The 23,682-nt window shown below is 41.4% G+C and overlaps 1 protein-coding gene and 1 long non-coding RNA gene across 5 annotated transcripts in view; one reads left to right on the forward strand and one right to left on the reverse strand.

The window, feature by feature from the left end:
• Nucleotides 1–17,094, forward strand: part of FSHR (follicle stimulating hormone receptor) — an 83,133-nt gene extending 66,039 nt beyond the window's left edge. For 2 of the 3 annotated variants that reach the window (XM_002196132.6, XM_030268840.4), the window contains 4 exons: nt 3,060–3,128; nt 3,236–3,310; nt 8,137–8,322; nt 14,041–17,094. In XM_002196132.6, the coding sequence (XP_002196168.2) occupies nt 3,060–3,128; nt 3,236–3,310; nt 8,137–8,322; nt 14,041–15,268 (1,558 nt within the window). In that variant the 3' untranslated portion in view covers nt 15,269–17,094. The remainder of the gene's footprint in view (nt 1–3,059; nt 3,129–3,235; nt 3,311–8,136; nt 8,323–14,040) is intronic. The other variant, XM_030268841.4, reaches the window with a different exon arrangement.
• The window catches only part of LOC140683782 (uncharacterized), a 145,309-nt gene that overhangs the window by 15,917 nt on the left and 105,710 nt on the right, over nt 1–23,682 (reverse strand). The gene's annotated exons all lie outside the window — the stretch shown is intronic.

The raw sequence follows: 23,682 nt of genomic DNA on the forward strand, positions 1-23,682 counted from the left end.
TGAAGATGTTGTGGAAATGTGGTTTATTTGTGCACAATGTTAATGTATTGGTACGGGTGGGTTTACAATGCAGTTTGGAGCTGCATGGTTAGATGGCTCTACATTTGATTTGAACAGTCATGTATTTTAATGAACTAGCTGGCTTCTTTGATCCTTTCTCCCTGTATGTCAAAACATACTGTTTGCTTGCTAACAAGCTGCCTTCCTTTTGCTTAGCCAGTGGCCAGATTGGAAAAAATTCCTACCATGTGGTTTACCTGGCACACTGAAAGAGAAAAGCGAGGTTTGAATGGACTGAGCTCATGTCAATTCTGGGGAGATCAAGGTCAGACCATCAATACTGAAGAGAGGCCAGTTATAAGTCATTTAGCTTTATCTCTCCCTTTTCCCTATCAGTTATGCACAGACTCTCTATACTTCAAGTTCTGAAGTTTAAAACACACACACACAAACACACATATACACACACAGACTTTTCTCAAGTATGTATTTCCAAAGCACTGCACAACAAATACTATGTTTGTTTTCATAATACCACTGGAGGGTAAGATTAATACCCCAAAGTTTTGCAGTGTTTTGATCTCTCTGTGGCACTCGAGCAGCTTGAAGTTGGCTTTCCCCTCTCTCCCAAAATGTTTCATTGCTTATTATCAGGAAGAAATTCTTTACTGTGAGGGGGTAAGGCAGAAGAGCGGGTTGCCCAGAGAAGATGTGGATGCCCCATCCCTGGAAGTGCAAAAGGCCAGGTTGGATGGAGCCTTGTGCAGGCTGGTCTAGTGGAAGGTGTTGCTGTCCATGGCAGGGGGTTTGGAACCAAGTGATCTTCAAGGTCCCTTCCACCCCAAATTTTCTATGATTCTATAATGTCACGGGCTCCCCACACCCACCAGTGTGTGCAAGAGCAGCAAGAGCCATGTGGGCAGACCTGGCCTCCAGCACCCTGGTCAGACAATGTCCTGACCTTACTCTAGTTCTCCATAGAGCAATTCGGGATAGAGACCCTGCATGCACCCACCCTTTGAGAGTCCCTGATTAGGCTTTCCTTGTGCTGTGGTGAAGTTCGTTCATTTTAGCCATAAATTTGCCATTTTTCTATAAAAAACTGAAGTCACGGCAACTCAACATTGAGTCACAGCAACATCCCTTAGCAAAAGCAGGCATATCAAGTTGATTAAAATCACCTAGGACCCACTGAACCCCCATATTCTAGGGAAAAACCATTTTAATAGGCTTAGCTAAGGAAAGCTTCAAGCATATTTCCACCAGTAATTTGGATTTGATCTTATGCAATGCATGTGATCAGCACAGGTGGAAACTGAGGAGACATTTGGTAATGAAGTGCTAGAAATTTATGGAAGAACTCCACCTTGCTTCCAGGTCTGCATGCAACTTAGGCTCTAAGACAGATCTTTCCAGTCCTGAAATAGGGTGTAAATTCCTGTTCCTCAGGGACAGTGACCTCTTGCACTGGATGAATTTTAGAGATTTAAAAATCATCTCTAGCCATGAAATTATAAGGAAAAGCCTCCATGTCCAAGCTCTGATCTCTGCCTTCACTGGCACTTTTCTAATGCAAGAGTTAGTGGAGTCAGTAAGGATGCTGGTTGAAGTGAGGGGAGAATTTGCTTCAACAGGAATTCATCAATGTGTACTATAATGAGGTCTCAGGATTTGGGTAATTTTTTTGCTCTTTTTACTACTCAGATGCTATTAGCCAGGTGACAGGACCATATAGTCCACACTGTATGGCTACAGTGACTGTTTTAGAACCTTAGTATCTCATTGCATTAGCATCATGTTCAGTGAGAGAATGCAGTAAGTGCTAATAGTGTGATTAAAAACATATCTATCAGTCTGGCAGCTACAAATTTATAAGATCAATGTAATATAATAAATGTTTCAAATGCTGTAAGCAGGGACCTGTCTCTCCTCCGTGCCTGCTCACTCATGTCTAATAGTGCTGGCAAGTGAAGGGGACGGTGACAGTTCTCCTGATCCAGCCTGACAGACATTATAGAAACAGAGCCGTGTGCATCTGCCTGTCATGGTCAAAAGAGCAATCCTTTCAGCCAGACCCATGACTGATTTCCATGCTGACCTTAGCTCACCACCTCAGACCTCAGATAAGTGGGTCACACGTATGCTCAGCTTTCAAAGTGAATTAGAAAAGAGTCCAGGTTTGCTGACAGTTTAATTAAATCAGGCCATTTCTGCCATCAATCAGACCTGCCGCTGCCTGCCGGAGAGGGCGTGAGCTGCAAAGTGACGTTTAAGGCGAGATGAAAGATTGCACCGTAAAGATGATAAATATAACTGACCTAAATGTAAATTTTTAGCACTGTGAAGGGACAGAAGGAAGGTCATTAAACGTTAATTAGGTAATGCACCAGAGTAAAATCTTGGCAGAGAGCCCCAGGAGCTTCAATTGCCAGGTTTGCTACCTGTGGCCTCCTCCTGGGGAAAGGAGCCTGGGAAGGTAGGACTGGGCAGCAGAGCAGGCAGGGAGTGTAATTTGTCAAGGCAGCAGTGCAGGAGGGATCACCTGCTTTCTGGGCAGTTTGGCTGCCCCTCCTGCCCTCCTGCCTGGCTCAGTGACCATCAACCCCCCTCCTCCACCTGCCTGGCTGTGGATGTCAGCCCATGGCACACAGCAGACTTTTCTCCCTAATAACTGGCAAAGGTGAACAGTGGCCCAGCATTTCAAAGGCATCTTGCTAAAAGTAAAACTGAGTGGCACTGACAGCACCAACAGGAAAGATTCTGGTCTCCCTAGCTGCTCTGCTGCCTTCCCAGTGGAGCCATGAGCAGCACCAGCATCTTCAGCAGCTCTGACCTTACTTCAGGAACTTACTCCAGCTGCCATCTCTGATGGTAGCACTCATCCACCCTATTCATGTCTGCCCCCTCCAAAGCCTTCCTCCAACTACTGGGGTCTTCCAGGCTAGGATTTGTCCATTTAATGATTTTATTTGTTTGAGATTCCCTGTTTTGAATTGCATACATTTTAGTCATGAAGCGTAAATAAGAACACAACTCTCTTTTCCTTTTCTCTATTGCAGATGGCTCAATAAAAATGGAATTCAGGACATTGAGGATCATGCATTTAATGGAACATACCTGGATGAGCTGTAACTATTTCTATTGTTTGCAATTCTGAAAAATGAAGAAACTATCTTCTGCAAGATATTTTTTCTTAGTCTCAGATTGTTTCAGCATAAAATATTGTGTTTTTCAGAAATCTAAGTGATAATCACAACCTAGAAAAATTACCAAATGAGGTCTTCCAGGGAGCCAATGGACCCATTGTTTTGTAAGTAGTAGTTGAGTAACATTTTTCTCAATACTGACTCCTTAGAAAAGGTCAGAGAAGAACATATGAATGCCAGTCTGGATTTCAACATCTTGCAAACCTTGGAGGTCAAGACCACAGGTCTAGTTCTGAATTAAAAAAAAAGGAAGCCATAACTGAAATTTAAGTCTAGAGCTTTATTTTCACTTTGTCCCCAAGTTTTTAAGACTCTTGAGGGTGAGAGATTTAGATCCATGTTCCCCGCCACGGTTTATTAAAGTGTGCAAGAGAAGAGTCACCCTGCTTTGTTTTTTCCACTAAAAAAAAACGCTTTTGGTTTCCTGTTTGAGCAAAATCAAGACCGGGTGAGTGGTTCTTAGTGCTGAAATCAGAATTATTTTCTACTGAAGATCTGCCCCTGCATCTGTGCAACTTAATTCTGAAGCAAAATTCCCATCCTACAGGGATGGGGATGGAGATAGGTATGAGATAGGTCCCACACAGTATCTCACAGCAGGATGTCCTTGGTGGGTGATGAGCTGGGAATTGAGAACTCAGCAGTAGAAAATTCAGCAGTAGGATGCTCATGGATCTCAGCCGCCATTACCTCAAGCCACAGTTTGTTGTAGGCTCCAAAAATGTATGAGTTTGCATAGCTCTCTGTGTTTCTGAGCACAAGCCACCACATGTAAGGGCTGCAAGAGAGAAGTGAGGTTCCTTTTTCATCTCACTGCTTCATTGGAACCTTTCTCTCTCTACATCTATGCTGGTTGTCTAGAGAGGGCTAAAAATCACCCCAAACAAATGAGAGGGGTCATTGGAGCTGTTGGAAGATTTTGCACAGATGCTAGAGTAGTTACAAATCTGAAAAGGAGAGAAAAAAATGTCTGATTAACCTTGAATTAAGTCCAGAGCTCTTCTGAAAGCCTCATTTTCCACTGTGTGATGGTCAGTGCACCTGTGATATAAAGAGTTGGGCTTACTGCATTCTGCTCCGCTTCCATTGTTTCTTCAAAGCACCTTCTCTCTTTGGAAAAGACTGACACCGGAGCATCTTTGAATCAGTAATATCATAGGTGTTTCTTTGGGAAATCATTGTTTCCTGTAGTGAAAAGTAAGTGCATTTTCTTTGCAAGCTATACTTGATACAATCATATTCTGGAGGTTTATCAAATTGATTTGCCTGTAGTTGAGATTAATTTGATAGTTCAATTTCTAACACTGAGTTATTTGTATAAAAAGTTTTCTGTTTCATTACCAATACATCCTCTATTCCATGGATGGGAAATTACCTTTTTATCCTGGATGAGATCATGAAAGAAGAGCCTTCTTACTCATCCATCACCAGGGATGTGCTTTCACTTTGGAAATGATTGACCCATAATCATATCTTTGCTGGGACAAATCTTATTTTTGCTGTTGCTGCAATCAAATCCATGTTGCAGACTGCAGTGCTCTAATAGAATGAATATCAAGGTGGTTTAACTCTTGATCTTCCTGAACCAGTGTTAAGGAGTCAATTAATGCCAACTTGTATTTTATAATTCATCATATTAAAGTAATGTGAAAGAAACACAAACACAAATAGACAGCACCAGTCATAAGCCTCGTGCAGGCTACAGAGTTTCACAAATTAATTCCTCTCTCAGACTTACAGCTCTTGGCTGAATTAGAATCTCTCTTTGGGAAAAACATCAAATTTTGAGTTAAAGGATTTTGGCATTGACAGTAGGCCAGTAAATCAAATAGCTAATAAATCCCACAACTATACATACTCCTTCTATACAGATACACACTCTTTTTCCAACTTGGAGTTTCATAGCTTCAATTTTCAGCTGCACTGTTTAATTTAATTGTCTGCTGCTCCTCTCAGAGCTGTAGTGGCTTGCACCAGTCTTTGCTGGTGTCCTTAGTTCTCTGGCTGCATCCTAGATCGATGCAGGGTGAGGCATGGCTGTGGCCCATCCCACCCTAGCAATTTTTCTTCATTGGTAATCCCACATATAGAGGCTGCAGGAGAGCTCCAGTAGATCCCCAGCTCCACAGCTGAGCCCCTGAAGTGCAGCCAGAGATCAGTTTAGATACAAGCACGAAGAAAATTGTTCTCCACAATCTGCCTATCCTGCTCTGATTTCTGCTCCAGGAGCTATTTTTTGCCATTTCTGTAGGTGTCTTTCAGACCTCATCAGATGGTCAGTACTTCTGCTAATCCAACAGAGACTCCCAGTGGGAAAGGGAAGTGATTGGAAGAGAAGGTTTTTCATTTTGCTGTTCCTGTACCGGCTGCTGTCAAGGCTGATGACTCAGAGCCAAGCAACGATAACACAAGAACACGTATTTCAATTGCTGATGCCTTCTGGTTTGATTTCCTACTGCCACTTTATAATCTTGTTCATCAGGCTTATTTAATTTATCAAGGCTCTAACTAGAGAACAGTGTCCCAAAGAAGCTCTGCGCTGAGGTGTGTGTGTGGTAACTCAGTGCAGTAATTTACTGAACCACCTGCACAATGTCTGTGTTTGCTTTTCAGGGCTTGTCAGTGGTGTATCCATAGCTATCCCTCACAGACATACTGAAAAAAAAAAAACCACAGTGGTATGCAAAGCACTTTCCCTAACTCATTTCTGTTTATGTGTGATAATGAGCATAAAAATAAAAGTTTCTTAAATAGGAAGAAAAAAATTTTTTGTGGAAAAGCTATTCAATATCTTTGAAACTATTTAGAGATTAGGAAAGATTAAGAAAACTTTTATATATATTTTAAGTGCTATTCCTATTCATATTTATTTCCACTGAGTATAAAAATAGTTTGGATGCAGTAATGCTTTTTAGCTAACAAGACGAAGAAAACTTTTTTTTTTCCTGCGCTCTTGTTCAGAACTATGAAGTTACACATCTTCAGAATGATGCCATGAGGGATGCTGTCTTTAGATTTAAGCAGAAACCTGCTGTTTAGTTTTTGACTCATGAGCACATACTCTGGGTGACAGTTTTCATTAGGCAGAGCACTGAGGGCAGTAGTCAGAGTGAGAAGTGAGGCTGCTCATTGCAGCCTAATTACCTCTCCAGGCATCCAAGGTAAAAATCAATAGCCTAAAACTTCTCATCAGCTGCCAGGTTTTGCTCCTGTAGAAACAGGCCCAGGACCTCAGGACCTCTTCTGTGAGAGGTGTGGCTCCTCTCAGCCTGCCCTGCAGAAGTGCACAGCACTTTGGATTATACCAGTCTGTCTTCCTGTAGAAGTCACGGTCCCAGCTGGGGCAACGGAGTGGAGTTTGTGTTTGCTCCTCTGCTGCCACAGCCCATTGTCCAGCTGTTGAAAGGTGGCACATTCCTTCACAGCCTGGATGTAAAGCCTCAGCTGTGGGCACAGCATGGACACAGAGATCACCTTCACCAATTTTACCAACTGCTTTATCATCTGCCTATGAACTTAGGTTTGGCTGGCACTCAAGCAGGGCCCTTTCCTGGTATTAATTTTACTTTCTAGACCAGAGAACAGAGGTGCAAATGTGTGTTGGGTACACAGCAACTATCTAAACTTTGTTACATGCTGTTGAAACCTGGTCTGGTCCTCACATGGCACCACTCTTCTGTATTAATGCAGTAATAAAAGCAATTTGTGTGTGTTGGGTGATAGAGATCAAGTAAAATGTCCTGACATCACACTGTCAAAGTTGAATTGGAAACTGTACCTTTGAGGGATCATGGAGAAAACTGCAAATATTGTCAGTCCAATTCCTTTATTAGGGAGAAATCTTCTCTTGGAGAATAAAGAGCAGAGCAGCCTCAGCAAACTCTGCATTCTGGACCAGTCTCAGGCTGTGAGAGCCCAGGGCTTAGAGGAGGAAGTGTGATTTTGTGCAGTTTTGATCTTCAGAGAAAGGAGTTGATCTCAGGCTGCAATGATCTGAGGGACATGGTTTGTGTCCCAATAAAGGAAATGCAGAGATGTTTTGCCCCAGCTGTTACAGTCTGGAGCTATGGGGATGGATTTCCGAGTATCTCTTAGCCTGGAGATGGAGCACCCTTGGTCCTTCTTCCCTTCTTCCCTTGCATGGCACAAGTCAAGATTTAAGTGCATGCAGAACATGTTTCCTTTCAAAAGCCCCTCTAATGCTCTCTTTAGTTCATTCATGGCTGCAGATTCCACCACTGCCTCTCAGAGCCTGTCCCACAGTAATTGCCTTCACATAAACACATCTCCCTCAACCTCCTGCAGTCCTGCCCTTTTCTTTCCTTCAGTCTGTGTTATATTTGTTTTCTAAACCTCCAAGAAGGTTCTGTTAGGATTTTTTTGTTCCTAACAGCCCGAACAATGCCACCTCCGTCTCTCTTTAATGGTTTTCTTCCTAATGAGTACAAAATCTGATATCCCCGACCTGTACCCACATGTGAGCTTCTCTCTTTGTGTTTATTGCTTTTTTCCACAGCAGCCTTCCAGTGATGTGATGTTCTTATAGCAAACTTCTATTGTGATTTCATCAGCCTTTTTTTGTCCTTTAACAGTATTATGGGATGATTGCTGCAGTTTCTGGGTATTACTAAACCCAGCATCATATTGCAGTAATAGTTTATATGCCTGCTAATTTTATCCAAAACATTATGGGATTTTTTTTCTTTTGCTCTCACAGTCTAACATCGCTTGATTGTTGTTTGCAATGGATTTGCTCAGTTTGCTGGAGGAACACCCAAATTAGCACTGAATCATCTTTTTAGTGTAGATTTCCAGCTGATCTGTTTCCAGTCACTACTCTGACCATGAGTAGGACAGTCTAAAACACATATCCATTGTTGAGCAGAAGTAAATTTGCTTTTTACCAAGATTTTCATATGTTTTCTTAAAGGGATATTTCCAGCACGAAAATCAGTTTCCTGCCAAGTCATGGATTAGAACTCATTAAGAAGCTAAGAGCAAGGTCTACATACAATTTAAAAAAGCTTCCTGACTTAAGCAAATTTAGATCTTTGATTGAGGCAAACTTCACCTATCCTAGCCATTGCTGTGCATTTACAAACTGGAAAAGACAAAAGTAAGTGGTTTAATTTGTTTTTCTTTTTGGTGCTTTTCAGCAGGTGATAGTGAATTAAATAAAATTCTCAAAATGTGGATAGAAAAGGTCTCTTCAATGCAGGTAAGTAAGTGGATGGAAATAGATTAATACACAATACATACAGGTTTATGCATACACAGTGCACTGCCTCTCCATTGCAGGGAATTTTAAATTTTGATAGCATCAGCACTTTCCCTAGACACAACTCTGCCCTCACCTCTCATAAATCCATCTCTAACTGGGACCAGCCTGGAGCCACACTGAAGACATTAAACAGAAAACTTTTGCTAACTTTTTCAGAAGGTAACTGGAGGGAAGGCTGTGTTTGCAGGGAAGCTGGTCAATACTTGTTCATCAGTCCAGGAGGGCAACAGGACCACTGAGTGATCCCAAACTCTTCTTTCAGAAAGCCTCATTGATGTTGGAGCGCTGCCCAGCCAAGCATCACAGATACATTATCTGTTGAGCCCATATTCACAGCATTTTGGGACATGTTTCCTGAGCAGATCCATTTCACACAAACCAACAGAGCAGGGCAGGAGGCTAAGGTGCCTTTTTAGACTCCAAAGGCAATTTTTCATGCTGTTTTTAATTTTCCATTGACAAGTTGCAGTGAGGCTTTAGGTATCAATGATTCTCATTGAGTATTTCTACTCTATCATACAGTCTTGAAATGTTCACGTTTAGTAGTTGATGAACCTCTGAATCTGTGCCACTGGAAAGCATGAGGAACTGGTACCTACAAAAACCCTTGGTATTGTTTGAAATTCTTCCTTTACTGGATGTCCTGAAAGGCTTGGCAGAAAATAAAACCAAAAATTATGAACCATTGTTACAGTTGAAGACATCATCTTCCGAAGTGGCAAAAAACTTCAAAGAAACGTAAAACCACACAGAGAAAGCATAAACTGTTAGTAGCTTCTATTTTAATACCTTTAATAGCTCTTTGTTTTACTTTTAGCATTGGATGGTCACCAGACAAGGGAAGATAACTGAGTTTGCTGATAGCTAATAAATATCGTCTACATGTGTTTTCAAAACTGTAAAGAGTGTAATTGTGATGGTGGAGACTGTAGTGATGACAGAAATTTTTGATCCACAATACTAAGTTTTCACTAGAACAGTTGATCAGCAGGCAACATTTTCACACACTTGTGCAATCTTATGTAGACACAGTGCCTGGTGGCTTCTAGGCAGAAATGGGTCCAGTCCTTCCAGAACTGGCGGCAATGTGTTATTTTCCAATGAGTTCAGTGAAAGCATGTATAGTTCTGGATCTGCAAAGAACACTGATATCACTTTGATTCATATTTTTGAAAGTACTTGTGTTTGCGGCTGCTTGGGCCTAATCAGGACCCAAATCCCAGAATCAACCCCTTAAATTAGGCAACTGGATTTTCAAAAACAAAGTAAGCATTGCTTTTGAAGGGAAGCTACAGGAGGAAATAGTCCTGACCCCATGGTAAGCTCTCAGTATCTAGTCCCCTCACTTGGGCTTCCATGACACACACTCACTACACGGACTTGAAGTCCACTGCACTCACTTCCCCCTTAGCACAGCCCCACTTTTGGAAACCTTTCCCTGGCTAGCAAGAAGACAAGGAGAACATAACACAGCCCTTTCCACAGCCTGGGTAAGTGCAATTTTGCAAAGAAATGCCAAGAAACCTGTGAAGAGCTCCAACCAGTGCAGATGTTGGAGGCTGGGCTGGAACACCATGCCATGGTGGGGCTGCTTCTGGAGCAAGTCTGGTCACAGCTGTACCTCCCTGGTCAACAGAACAAAATTGAACATTTATCCATACCTTTAATAGTTACTATGTGTATTTTTCTACCAAACATTAGGTATATATGCAAAATTATGAGAACCTATTATTTAGATGAACCATTCTGTCAGCTTCTTTTTAACATAATTAAAAACTGTCATTTCTTTCATGCAGTCATGTCTCCTGTACTGAAATTGGTGTGAAACTGAGATCCTCTCTCCAGATTAAAGAGAGAAAGTGGATGCATGTGTTTGGTTTGAAGACTGAAAGTATTACCATACACTTCAGCAGAGATTAGTCACACATACAGTAGATACACCCTCTTTCATTTCGAAGCAGTTTTCATGACAGCTGGCACAAGCTGTGTGTGCACTGAAGGCTGCTCAGGCTGTTTAGAAGTTATTAATAGTTTGCATAGTGCTTGATTACACAATGTGTAATATTCCTTTGGTGGGAGCTGTGCTTGGCTCAGAGCAGCAGGCATTGCTTGTGGTGATGGGAACCCTGGTGTGACCTGGCTTGTTCTGCACCTTCACAGGAGACAATCATTCCTTGTGACCATTTGGCTCACAAAATACTTCCAGATAGTCCAGGGAGTATAAAAAGGATGCCTCATCACCCCTAGAAGTGCATTTCTAAGGCTCACAGAAGCAGCTGGTGTTCATATGAGAACTCTGGGAAGCAATTAAGACAGGGATGTGCAGCCCCTTTCTGATTGCCTGTTCATGTTTGATTTCCTGGTTTTGAGACTTTTGCAGCACTCAAATCCCTAGATAAAATAAGTTACCATAGTGGATCATGCTCAATCACCTCTCAAAAAACTGTCTGCAGCAGCAAACAGGTGCTGTTGTGATAATGGAAAGCTGAAATCTGTTACAGCAACAGTGCTTTCTAAGTTTTGGAGGATGCCACATCAAGCACAGCTCTGCCAGTCTGAGAAACACACTAAAACATGAGATAGTTTCGAGGTTTTTTCTCATTCCAATAAGGATTTCATGATAAATATTGATCTGTAGTTTGAATAATGTGGTGCTGGCCTAAGAAAAGGTAAGCTGCATTCTTAAGACAAGTCTAGTACATTATGTTGAACTCCCCTTACATTTTTCTGTGACTGGAAAATAATATCCTTGAAGTATAGATAGGGCAGAGGCCAGACGTTAAAACCCTCAACTTGACATAGACCATTACAAACTTCAGCAAGATTTTGGCTTTCTTTGACATAAAGATCACCTTCTGCCCAAAAGAATGGCATTGATATGACTCTGCCCTTACACTTGATTGTTATTCTTTGGAGGAGCTGCCACTTGAAATCCTATTTTTTAAAAAAATGTGGCAGCATCAGGAATAGTGTTTAGGCCTCATCTCACCAGAACTTACTATCAATTGCTCACAACTCACTCAATGACTCTTGATGAGGATGATTGGCTTGAGATAGGACTTATCACAGAACACAGGTCAAGACTGTTTATTCTGCTGAGCATGTTTCTCAGCACACACGAGCCTGCTGCCGCCAGATCCAGATGAGGCACATAAAATAACAATTTAAATAACAACTTGTACAAAGGTAGTAATTTTTGTTGGTTTTTGTCAGAGTGCTCTGCCAATTTCAATTTTGTTCTCTAAGTTGCCCTTTCTGCAGTTTATTTTTCTAGTTTACTTGAGCAAAACAATGTTAAACAGTAAGAAAAGTTTACAAAGAGACGGAATGAATTAACTGTATCATGACACCCATGGTCTCAACAAGATGCAAGGACCCAGACATCCCTTGGGAAATAATGTTTTAACTTGTTGCTCTGAGTGCACTGCACAGCCCAAAGGGTGAGAAACACAGGGCAAAGATACGACAGAGAGTCAGTATCAGAGGATGGCTCTTCCTTTCCTTGGGAATTTCATCCTACCTGCCCCCAATGAAGAGAACCAGCAGGACACTCCCCATTACCCTTCCTTGGAACAAACACCTCACTCCTTGGGATCCTGCTTTTATGTGGGACACTGGCTGTAAAAATAAGGCAAGAATTAATGTATTGTGATAATCAGAAATATTTAATTGTCCTTATGAATCACTCTTGCCTGGGTATATATTTTAGTCCAGGCAGGGCATCCAAAATTTTAGAAAAAAGTTTATTTTTACCTCATGCTGAGAAATGATTGGCTACAAACATTTCCTTCAGTTCATTTTCAAAGAACCACCAATTTCTGTAGCTTTCAGTGCCCCCAAGTGCCCGCTGCACTAAAAAATGAGGGACTTTTTCTCCTGTTATTGCTTCTAGGAAGCCTATATTCCCTTTCAGCCAGAGAACTGTTGATATATTGATCAATACTCTGGACCCTTCACTCATCCTTATGCGAGTAGAACACAGGAGAGCAAAATGTAATGCCTTGTTATTGCTACTGTGACCTTCATAGTGAATATTTGACCTCACAGAAAATCAGTTTTCTGACTCGGTTGACAGGCAAGATAAAAAATATTGATAATAGTAGAGGATGTTCAGAATCTCATAGGAAATGTCTCTCACCTTCTGATGCTGGACCTTCATTAGTTTTCCTTTCTTGCAGACCCTTTAAACTCAATTTTCAGAAGATGTAGTGAGTGCAGAAAGTCAAAAGGTAAAATTAGGTTACAAAGAAGAATTCTCCTTTTTAGGCTACTACCAGTTGTACAAAATTTTAACTTTACTTGCCTAGAGAGTTCTTCTCTCAACTGTACTCAGAGTCGGAGTGGAAAATAGGCTGGGGTTCTGTCCTAGAAATTACACACCTAAGCTACAGTCTGGGTTGTAGCTGAATGTAGGCAGAGCTGAACTGGGTTGGTTTTACAACAAAATGTTAACTGGTTTATTCCATAACTCAGATTAGGTCTGCATCCAAAACTGTGGATGCAAGTTCATGGGACAGCCAAATTCTAAGACAGCCAAAGAGCAATTATAAAAACTCAACATTCATTTCATGTTTACATTTGATATTTCTTTATGTTTATGATCTTTTTGGAGCTGATCATCTCTCTACCGTCAGCCAAAATATTTGTTTCTTCTGTAGGTCTATGTACGGAGAAGGGCACAGAACTAATACTCTACATAATAAAGCCAAAAACAAAACTGTCAAAAATGCTAGTATTTACTTGTGCTACTAAAATTCTTAAAATGTTTAAAAAATACTTTCTGACAGAAATAAAAGCTACTGCTCTTTCCATTAGAACCTTCAGTTTGATTTGGTTTGGTTTGGTTTGGTTTGGTTTGGTTTGGTTTTATTTTGCTTCACTTCACTTGATTTCTAATCAACTTCTTTTAAAAATCAGTTTTTAAGCAAAATGGTCTTCTATGCCTTTTGTTTCTGTCGGCATCTGTCCTCTAGAGATTATCTGGAATCTTGCATGAATTTATTTGTGCTATTTACTTACGTTACTGGCTAATCACCAATATGATATGAGGTACTAAAAATGAACAGCACAAAATTGAATTTTTTGCCATGGCAGAGCTATAAGATGGTGGTGGTCAAAACATTTAGGAAAAAGGGAATTTGAGCATTCCCAGCTGACTTGACTCATTCCTCAAAGCTCAGTCTTACATTGGTGTTCATTGTCATGCATTTCCCCCATGCTTGTCACTGACAGCTTTGGTAAGAGATTCATTTCAAATGAGGGAGGCTTCTTACAGAGTGTGTTATCCAGGTGGATAACTGCATCATGAGCATTAGGCAAACATTAGGTTTGCCTTTCCTGTGCAGTTTATGAGGTTTCCAAGTCATTTACATGTTCTTGCAGTATATTATAAATAGGAACCAGCCACACTATTAATTTCAGGCTCCAGGGTAATCTATATAATCAGCTAACCAGAAAAACTGTGCTGTTAATGGAAACTGGAGGAGTTTGTGTTTGCTTTTTGCCTCATACTGTGTCTCTTAGCTTCCAACTCTACTCTTTTTACAATTTCAGGACCGAATTACATCCAATATGTAGTATATCGCATGTGAAGCAAGATTTTGAGGAAAAACCCGGCAAAAAACTACAGAGAAGGTCTGCAGCTGAAGATTTCATTTCCAACTACGGCATAGGATTTGACCCAGCAGAGAATGAATTCGACTATGGTTTATGCAATGAAGTAGTTAATGTAGCCTGCTCTCCTAAACCTGATGCTTTCAACCCATGTGAAGATATCATGGGATACAACATTCTGAGAGTCCTGATATGGTTCATCAACATTTTAGCTATTACTGGGAACACTGTTGTCCTCATTATTTTAATAAGCAGTCAATACAAACTCACCGTTCCTCGCTTTCTAATGTGCAATCTCGCCTTTGCAGACCTCTGCATAGGGATCTACCTGCTGTTTATTGCCTCTGTAGACATCCAGACCAAAAGCCAGTACTACAACTACGCCATAGACTGGCAGACTGGGGCAGGTTGCAACGCTGCAGGATTTTTTGCAGTGTTTGCGAGTGAGCTGTCAGTGTACACGCTGACGGTGATCACGCTGGAGCGCTGGCACACCATCACCTACGCCATGCAGCTGCACCGCAAGGTGCGCTTGCGCCATGCCGTGATCGTCATGATTTTTGGCTGGGTGTTTGCCTTCACAGTAGCACTCCTTCCCATGTTCGGGGTCAGCAGCTACATGAAGGTCAGCATCTGTCTGCCCATGGATATCGAAACAGCATTTGCCCAGGCTTATGTTATGTTTCTCTTAGTGCTGAATGTTCTTGCGTTCGTCGTGATTTGCGTCTGCTACACCTGCATCTACTTCACCGTGCGCAACCCCAACGTCGTCTCTTCCAACAGCGACACCAAGATTGCCAAGCGCATGGCCGTCCTGATCTTCACTGACTTCCTCTGCATGGCACCAATATCTTTCTTTGCCATATCGGCCTCACTCAAGGTTCCTCTCATCACAGTGACTAACTCCAAGATCCTCCTGGTTTTGTTTTACCCCATCAACTCCTGCGCAAACCCTTTCCTCTACGCCATTTTCACCAAGACTTTCCGCAGGGATTTCTTCATTCTCTTGAGCAGGTTTGGGTGCTGTGAAATGCAAGCCCAGATTTACAGAACAGAGATCTCCTCAACTGCTCATACTTTCCACACAAGAAATGGCCATTGCCCTCCTGCATCAAAAAACGGTGATGGTACTATTTATTCTTTGGTTCCCCTGAATCACTTGAAATGAAATGCTTGCATAAATTTGTGTCTGAGGCAGTGTGCTAATCACTTGCAAGTATGTAAATTTGAGTAATGACTTCAGCATAACATGCAAACTTATTTTTTATAAAAAAAATTATTTCCAATTCCCTATTTTTGTTCAATGAACAACGATCAGTGATGACATATCATCTTCATCAATTCTTGAAGAACAAAGTGCCAAAGTATTCATGTAGAACTGTCTCAAGAAATAAATGAGATCACAAACTGGTATCTCCCACCATGCAGGCAGAGATTCCCTTCATCCAAGGAAGATGTTAGTTGCTTATTGAGGATTAAGTACTGGTTATATACGGTTTCAAAAAATATGTAGAATTAATTTCTTTTCCTGTGAATTGTGTTATAGCAATACAGATAATTAGCTTTTTTCATTAATCAAATCTCCTGGGGTTACAGGAGACAGAAGGCCAATTTAAGCCCTCCTCCAGCACAGGCTTGCCAGGAATGAGAATATCTCATGATGTTTCCATTTCTGTTGAGCACAGCAGGGAGGCAGGAGGCATCTCTAGCTATGATGGATCTTTGCTGTTCCACACTGTGTGGACCTGCCTTACCCTGCACAGAAGTGTCACTTTGGGTGGTATTTGTGTTGGTTTAGATTGGCAGGCTCAGAGAAACCTGTTTTGTCTGAGTTTGTATTAAAGAGTTGGTTTGGTTTAGGGTTTCTTTTCAAGGTAAGAAAGAGCAAGAATGAGGGCAAGAGAAACCCCTCATAATAAAAAGGGTGTGCTTTAAAGTTGTTTTCACAAAGTTGAATTCACCTGTGTGTCTGGGAGCCTTGGATATGCCAGCATGGGCCAATGGGCTGCTCCACCAAGATGTGTGAGGCAGATTTGCTCTAGAACAATGGCTCTAGATGTGGTTTTTAAATCCCTGCACAAAAGCTCACGTGAAATCTTAATTTTTTTGTCTAATCCTCTTGGGATTTATCCTTCCCTTCTGAAAAAAAAAAAAATAAATCCTTCATGCACACATTACTATGTGCTGGTCCAGATTTGAAGACCTGAAATAAATCATAAGCTACATATGTTGAAATAGCTACAACAACAGCAACAACGACAACAACAACAAAGTTAAAAAGAAGAAAGAAAAAAATTTAGTCAAGATTTCCTGGTTTTACAGGGATTTTTACTAACATCTCAATGAATTTACTGACTTCTTACATGATTTGAATATCTAATTTTTGCATGGTTCATCATTCCAAATTGCAACAAAGATTCATGGATGGGTAGGGTTTTATCATGCTGATTATGTGTGGATATGTGGGCATAAAGAAAACACCAGGAGAGCAGTCTGGGCTTCATTCCCATCTCACAAACAACTCACAGTTCTGCCCCATGAAATTATAAAAGCTTGGAGTCTCCATGGTTAAATGTGATGTGCTTTAAATATTTCCTACCTACAGCTCATAAAATTTCAGTAGCAAATCTTGATGCTTCTATCCATAATTTCCCCTGTCATCAGCTTCACATTTTAGCATCTGAATCTTATGTGAATAACAACAGGAGGTGATTATTCATTCAGTCCTAGCCAGGGAAAGAACTATCAGCTCCCTAGTGCATAAAGCAGGGGAGATCAAAGACAGTGTGTTTTGGCGGGGGATATTTCATTACTCAACACAAGTAACACTCCCTCCAAGATCCAGGAAGAGGAAGAATGAAAGAAAAAAGTGGGAAAGACACTTCATCTCTGGGAAGATCATCTGACTACTCAGAGGAATCAATTTTTTTCACAAATGCTTTATGTCATATACAGTGTGCTGGTGTGAAGCCATTAAATCCCATCCCAATGGAAGTGACTGAATGATGATGTTCTAAAATGACAAATAATCTAGTTGTATTTTTAAAGGGTCCTGAATCTATTATTTGGCTAAAAATGAGGGATGTTCTTTAGTAAATACTACCCCACTTTTGATGATAAATAGGGAAAATTCTTGCAGCGTGTCATGTCATGCTCTTTTCCTGAGCTCTGTCCATTTACCAGGAATGAGACCTGGCAGCTCAGGAAAACACAGGCATAGTAGTCTAGAAGCCAGTCTAGTAAATCCTCTAGTAAATCAGGCATATGAGCTTGATACAGACCATCTTCATGCCCAGACATTTGCAGAATCAAGACACAGTTAAATATGTTTTTCTAATTAACATCCCTGAAAAGAGACCTTGCAGGGTTGTGTCTTGTACTCAGAGTCAGACCAGGGCCTGGGATTGAGCCACCGAACCCATGGGCTTTCCTCCAGAGGACACATGAGTTGATACTTGAGGAACAGGTAAAGCCTGTAAAATTGGACACCTTGCCTCATGGAGGACATGTCATCCTACCCACACATCCTGCTGCTCAGGAGCTCTGGTGGCAGCTCCAAAGGTGAGAGACTGATGGTGCAGCTACTGAGACAAAATCCTCCCTCTTCTAGTCCTTAGATCTCCTTAGCTTTAGCTGTTCTTTTGATTTTAATTTTAATAATTTTCCAGATTGTGAGGGACACTTTGGGACCTGTGCTTTTTCCTGTGTGAGATATTGGTCTTTTTGTATCTATTTATTTTAGTAGTGTTTTTATTTGAAGAAAGCAGTATAAGAAAAAAATACCTCAGAATACATTTTGTCCATGCTTGTAATATACAAAAAAGCCTGCTGGTGTTTGGTGTGGGTTTCCTCAGCTCTTGAACAACATGTTTATGTTGCAATCTCTAAACTATTTTACATTTCCCTTTCTGAAATCTATTTTAATAAAACCAATATCAAAACAGAGTGCCTTGAGAACAAGTGTGCAGCCAGAGATATGTTGACAAAGTATGCAATAAATGTTGCTGCTTATCTGGAGAGCTCCCTTTATGCAGTGCAGCCCCCACAGTCAGGTCACTGTGACCTACGGATGAGAGACTCTGCAGAGAAAACCCTCCTGTAGCCTCCTGGAGAGTTAACAAAGCACAGAAAGGTGGGCTTGAAACCTCTTCAGCAAATATCACAGAAAGACTGACCTTTCTTTGTTTTAACAAATCTCTTGTATTCACCCATATTTCTTAGGAAATAAGATGTTAACCATTGACAGAACTCAGACAGGCATATTTTTCCTCTTTAATTCATATGAATGGCTCTTCTTATGTCATGCATTCTAATTGTTTTCCCCTCATTTTTAGAGCCAGGGCTTGTCTTTCTTTTGTTTAGTATTTTGCTCAAACAAATAAGTGTGTGTCCGTGTGTGCACATATGCTCATGTAAGCAGGAGAGACAGGCCAAAAGTAACAAGGAAACTGAATCAAAGCCTAGCTCTGATTCACAGGGAAAACCTGGGAAATTGTCTATTATGGGTAGAATTGCCATTCATTGTGGCCATTCATTGCATTTTAGTCTTCACCAAGCCCCCAAAAATGCTCAGTTAAAGAGTTATTATTCTCTTTGCCCTTCTGGTGCCATCAGAGTGACACAAAGAGACTGTGCTACAGTGAGGACACAAAAAGCAACTTCTTGATCTTTTTGATAGAAGCATCATCCTTTCAGGCATGTACCTTGTGGAGAACCCAAACCTGACCTACCCAAGAAACATTCATCAGGTGTTGTGATGGGAAATGAGAAATGGGGCCACTTTAGCTTGGCAGACTAAAAGCAGCAAAAGCAGCATCACAAAAATTGCTGCCATGGGTAAAGGTAATAGGAGCACCAGCAGCACCTGGTCAAAAGTGCCAATAAAAACAAAATCCTGACTCAGTAGAGAAAATGAACCATGATCCATTTTCTTTACAACTTTGCTCTGGGAATTACACAGATATGCCAAGCAGAGTTTGCTCATTAGAAGGCAGGTCTGTGTTTGAGCTTGTTAAGAATTCAAGATGAGATTTGCATCCTATTTAGCAAGTCTTCAAATCATTTGACCACATTTCTTTCCTGTAGATTCACTCCTAATCATTCCACTGAGGACACAGCAGATAATCTTACATTTAATTTATGCAGCTTTGTTGTTAAGAAGAGTTAATAATGTGAAATGATTTACCCTCAAGGAATAATTTAACCATCCCTCTTCTCCCTGAATGAAAGAACAGAAAAGAAAGGTAGGTCTGGTTCAAATGGTCAAGTAAGCACATACAAACCTCCTCACAGATTTGCATCTTTAATATGGGCATATGCAATCTCCCATTGTATATTCAAATGGGAATTGCACATACACACTCTTCTTCCCTGAGAGCTTTGGTCTAAGTACTTGGCTACAAGCACATACTTGAAAATCTGGGCGTTGTTGCTTTAAAATATTCAAGCCCAGGAATAGGATTTTATCGCTGTCATCTGGATAATTAAACTCTTCATTAACAGTTGTTCACAAACCTGTAGGTGACCTTTAATTAGGGATAAAAGTACTCAGGAATGGATTTCAAACATTAAGAAATTGCAGAGGAGCCCTTTTCCCTCTACTTCGCCAAGTCCATTGAAAATCTTTTGTAAAGCATTAGTTATCCAAAAGAAATTATGCTGGCTGAGACAAAAATATCTTTCCAGGCCCAATTCATCAGATATATGGTTTGTTTAACCTTGCTGTAACTAAAATATTGTATTTTTTGTTTTCTGTCTCATGCAGAGTTTGCCATGTGTTACCTGGGTCTTTGTTACCCCAGCCTGAGCACCTGCACCAAGTCATACCCCCACCAGAAAAGAACAAGAAAAATCAACAAGTTCACAATGAGAGCAGTGCACAGATGGGAACGTGCTGTATTTGTGAGTGGGTGGAAGATTGCAGGGCAGAATTGAGCAATCTGGACATTTCTGTTGAATCATTTGAATATCCAGTGCTAAAATTCTGCATTAAAGAGACAGTTTAGCTGAAGTATAGTTCCCAGGAAGAAAGCAATAGAAATTTGCATGGAAAAATCCTATGGAGAGATAAAATTTAAAGGTAAAGTCAGTGGGGTTTAAAAGCAAAAGATTGATATGAGAGAGTATGTGCTGTCTCTGGAAAAAGAGATAGCAGCTCCTTTATAGGGGCCATCCAGGCACCGCACTGCACCAGTCACTTTTGCACTGCAGTTCATTGTGAGCTACAAATGCCTGATTATCTTTAAATGCTCCCAATTTCTTCTTTTCTTGGCTATGTTGCATGGACAGGCATGTAACACTTGGACATCTATACTCTTGCCTCTTCATTGCCTCAGCTTTATCCCATCTTGTCTCTTTCCACAATGATGGGTTGTGCTTGGAAGTGCTCTGCTTTTACCTGCTGTCATGTAAGGAACGGAATCCACATCCCGTAGAAACACTTCTTCAGATATCAGCAGCTGGAAGACCAGAATGCTGCTCATAGCTCTCTGTTCTGGGGTGAAAAAAGTCTTCTTTCTTATGCTGCCTTCCAGCCTCTCTGTCTCTCATTTTTGGTTATTCGTTTGAGTGACTGTTGTGAGAATAACTGGCCCTTTGCCAAGCTTGAGACATTCTGCTTTGAAATAGTAATTGTTTGAGCCAGAAAAATGCCAAAAATCAGGGTGATATGAATAGATCACTCTCTCTGACTCTATATATTCTCTGGATTTTGTTGGGGGAAAAACCCCCCTAATTTTTACATAGATGATTCAAAATTTTCTTCTCTTACATTTCCAGATGCAGTTTTGTCTTGTCCCACAGATGTCATGGTGGCATGAGGCAGCCCTAAATGTCCTGGGGAGGCTGCAGAAGGATGAGGGAGGAAATATAAAGTGGGGACATCAAAAGTTAGAAAGGCACAGCCAGATTACGGCAGTGTTTAAATGGCACCCAAATGCTCCAAAAACTACCAGAACCCACATCAAAGAAAAGCCCAAAAGCCAAGGCCTGCAGCCAGAGAGGATTCACTCTGATCCATGCGGTCTCTAAGTATAACCATGGGGTCTATTTATCAGGAGGCTATGCCAAATACCAAGTTTAACAATGGCACCAGAAACAGTGATTTTGCTCAGTGCTGTACCTGGGCTGAAAGACTGTTTTTCTGCAGAGTTAAGAGCCTGGACTGGGCAAAAAATTGCATTGAATTAGGCTTTTTTCTAGAGGTGGCATATCCATGGTACTGTTTTCAACCACATCAGTTTAACCAAGGTTTGGGGTTTTTTTCCCAGCAATTTCTCCTACTACCCTGCTTGTTCTTCCTTCCTTCCTTCCTTCAAAAACCACTGCTGCCCACAAACACCACTTTTAGTACCAGTTTTCCTTCCTTCTCTGGATGGTGGCATCTTTTTGTGTGATTACAAAAGGAGTCACCAAAAATACCCATTAGTCACTGAAAAAGCCTTCAAGGTGTCAGTACTCTATTTTCTCCCAGCAAGGTGTTTTTTTTCTTCATGGGAACACTCAGAATATTTTTTCCACACACTTAATACCATCATAACTAGTGCTCAGCTTCTGTGTCTGTCCTACGGCACAGCATTATGCAGACATGAGCTTGATGGTGCTTTTGGTCTTGGTTTCACCATCCTTTCTGCACTTGTGTAAACCAGGCAAGTGTCATCGTTCTCACATCCTCACAAGAGACCTCCGAGTGTGACTGTCCATACTGTAGGTGCTAGTCTTGTTTGATTTTCATCAGACGAGACCTGCCTTCATCCTTGAGGAGGGCAAGCTGTGTAGCCACAAGAAACTGAGGAGGAAATAGGTGACTTGTGTTCAGAACAGCCTCACTATTGCTCAAACACCTCAAAGGACACTTGAAGGGCAGCCAAATCTCACGTGTAAACATATGTAATTACAATTTTTCCTCTGTCCTTGCTGCTGTGGATAAGCCTCTGTGTATCACACAGCAGCACTTGTGCTGTGTCCCAGAACTCACAGTGCTGGAGATGCAGTTTGGAAAGCACAGTGGGACCTCTCCTGTAAAACATTCATGCATCCATTTGTCACCACGAGTCAATAAAGGTCTCTAAGAGTTAACTAGTTAGGCAAACAATTAATTATGCAACTGATTACAACTGACCTAATTTCTGGAAAATAACCATCCAGGAATCCTTTGGTTCGCTTCCTCCCTCAGAATAATTAATCAGCAAATACATTTCCTTTCTGTGAGGAGTCCCCCTGTGAGCTGTAGCCCAGGTGGTTTCTGGTTTACTTCTTTCATAATTAAAGACCTTTTGTCACTTTTTTCAAAAGGTGAGAAACACCACCAGTGCTGTGTCTGGCGTCCCCTTGCCAGGCAGGCACAGATGGCAGCGCCTGAGGCTGTGAGCAGGAGCTGAGGCTGTTTGCATAATGCAATCTCCACACTTCCCTCACCGTGTCTGCAAAGCTCCACTTAACACTTGCATGTAGACAATGGTGAACAAGGTAGGCAGAGAGCTCCAGAGGGACCTCAGCTGTCCAGGATTCATGGGCATTCATGGGGAGAACTCCTTTGAAGGCTGGGGGATTTAGCTTCCCTTTAGTCTCAGGGAGCTGTCTGAGGGAAGGGTTTTATATGAGACAAGATGATGCTCTGCCCTATTTTAATTAATACTTGCTGACACAAGGGCAGGTCTCCAGCAGGGCCCTTCTTACCCTCATGGTTTTCTTCCCCTCCCAAAAGACCAAAAGAATAAAAAGTCTTTTGAAAGATAAGCCTGGAGAAGCACTTACTGCTACTAGGGTGAGGAGCATTGCAAATAAGGGAGGGAGGGAAGGAGTGAGAGAGGAAAGGAGGGAAATGATGGACGGATGGATGGATGGATGGATGGATGGATGGATGGATGGATGGAAGGAAGGAATCCAGGAAAACAAGGTGCACTTAACAGGAGCTTTTGCCATATTTCAGAAGTAGAATTATTATCTTAAGGCTGTAACCAGAAACCAGGTGGTATTGAAGCAAAATCTTCCATGTCCTGTGCTCTTCAGTGAGCAAAGAGAACATGGCTGTCTGAGGAGAGAGTCTTAGTGAGGCTTTCAAAGGTTTTATACTTCTTTTTAGTGTTGGCAAACTCTGAGGAAAAGTGCTGGGGAAGGAGGGAAGAGGATGACAAGGAGAATGAAATTTCTCTTACTTAAAATAAAACTATAAAAATAATTCTTATGAGAGGAGTGAAAAGATTTGCACTGAGGTGGCTTATAAAAAAAAAAGCAATGTTTAATTTTTTAAGCTGGGCCTCTAAGAGTGAGAAATGCTCTGCACAGAGACCAATATCCATCCCTGTTCAGAGAACCAGCACAAGGACTATTTCCACAAAAAATGACCTTTTAAAGTGGGGCTGACAAGATGTGTAAGTTTTGTGCTGGCCCTCTGCACTGCAGCAAATTGCATGTTGAGGAGGGAAGGCTTGTCTTTCGCCTATGACAAATGTCCCTGGCCTGCCCCATCACCCCCAGCCACTCCTAACACACATTTGTTTATGTGCACCTCGGGCTCCAGGGATCTGCATCACGGAATAGCACCAGAGCTATTTAAAACACGCTGTTTTAAAGTAAAATGCA

This window comes from Taeniopygia guttata, chromosome 3 (assembly GCF_048771995.1).
Source record: "Taeniopygia guttata chromosome 3, bTaeGut7.mat, whole genome shotgun sequence".
Lineage (NCBI taxonomy): Eukaryota > Metazoa > Chordata > Aves > Passeriformes > Estrildidae > Taeniopygia > Taeniopygia guttata.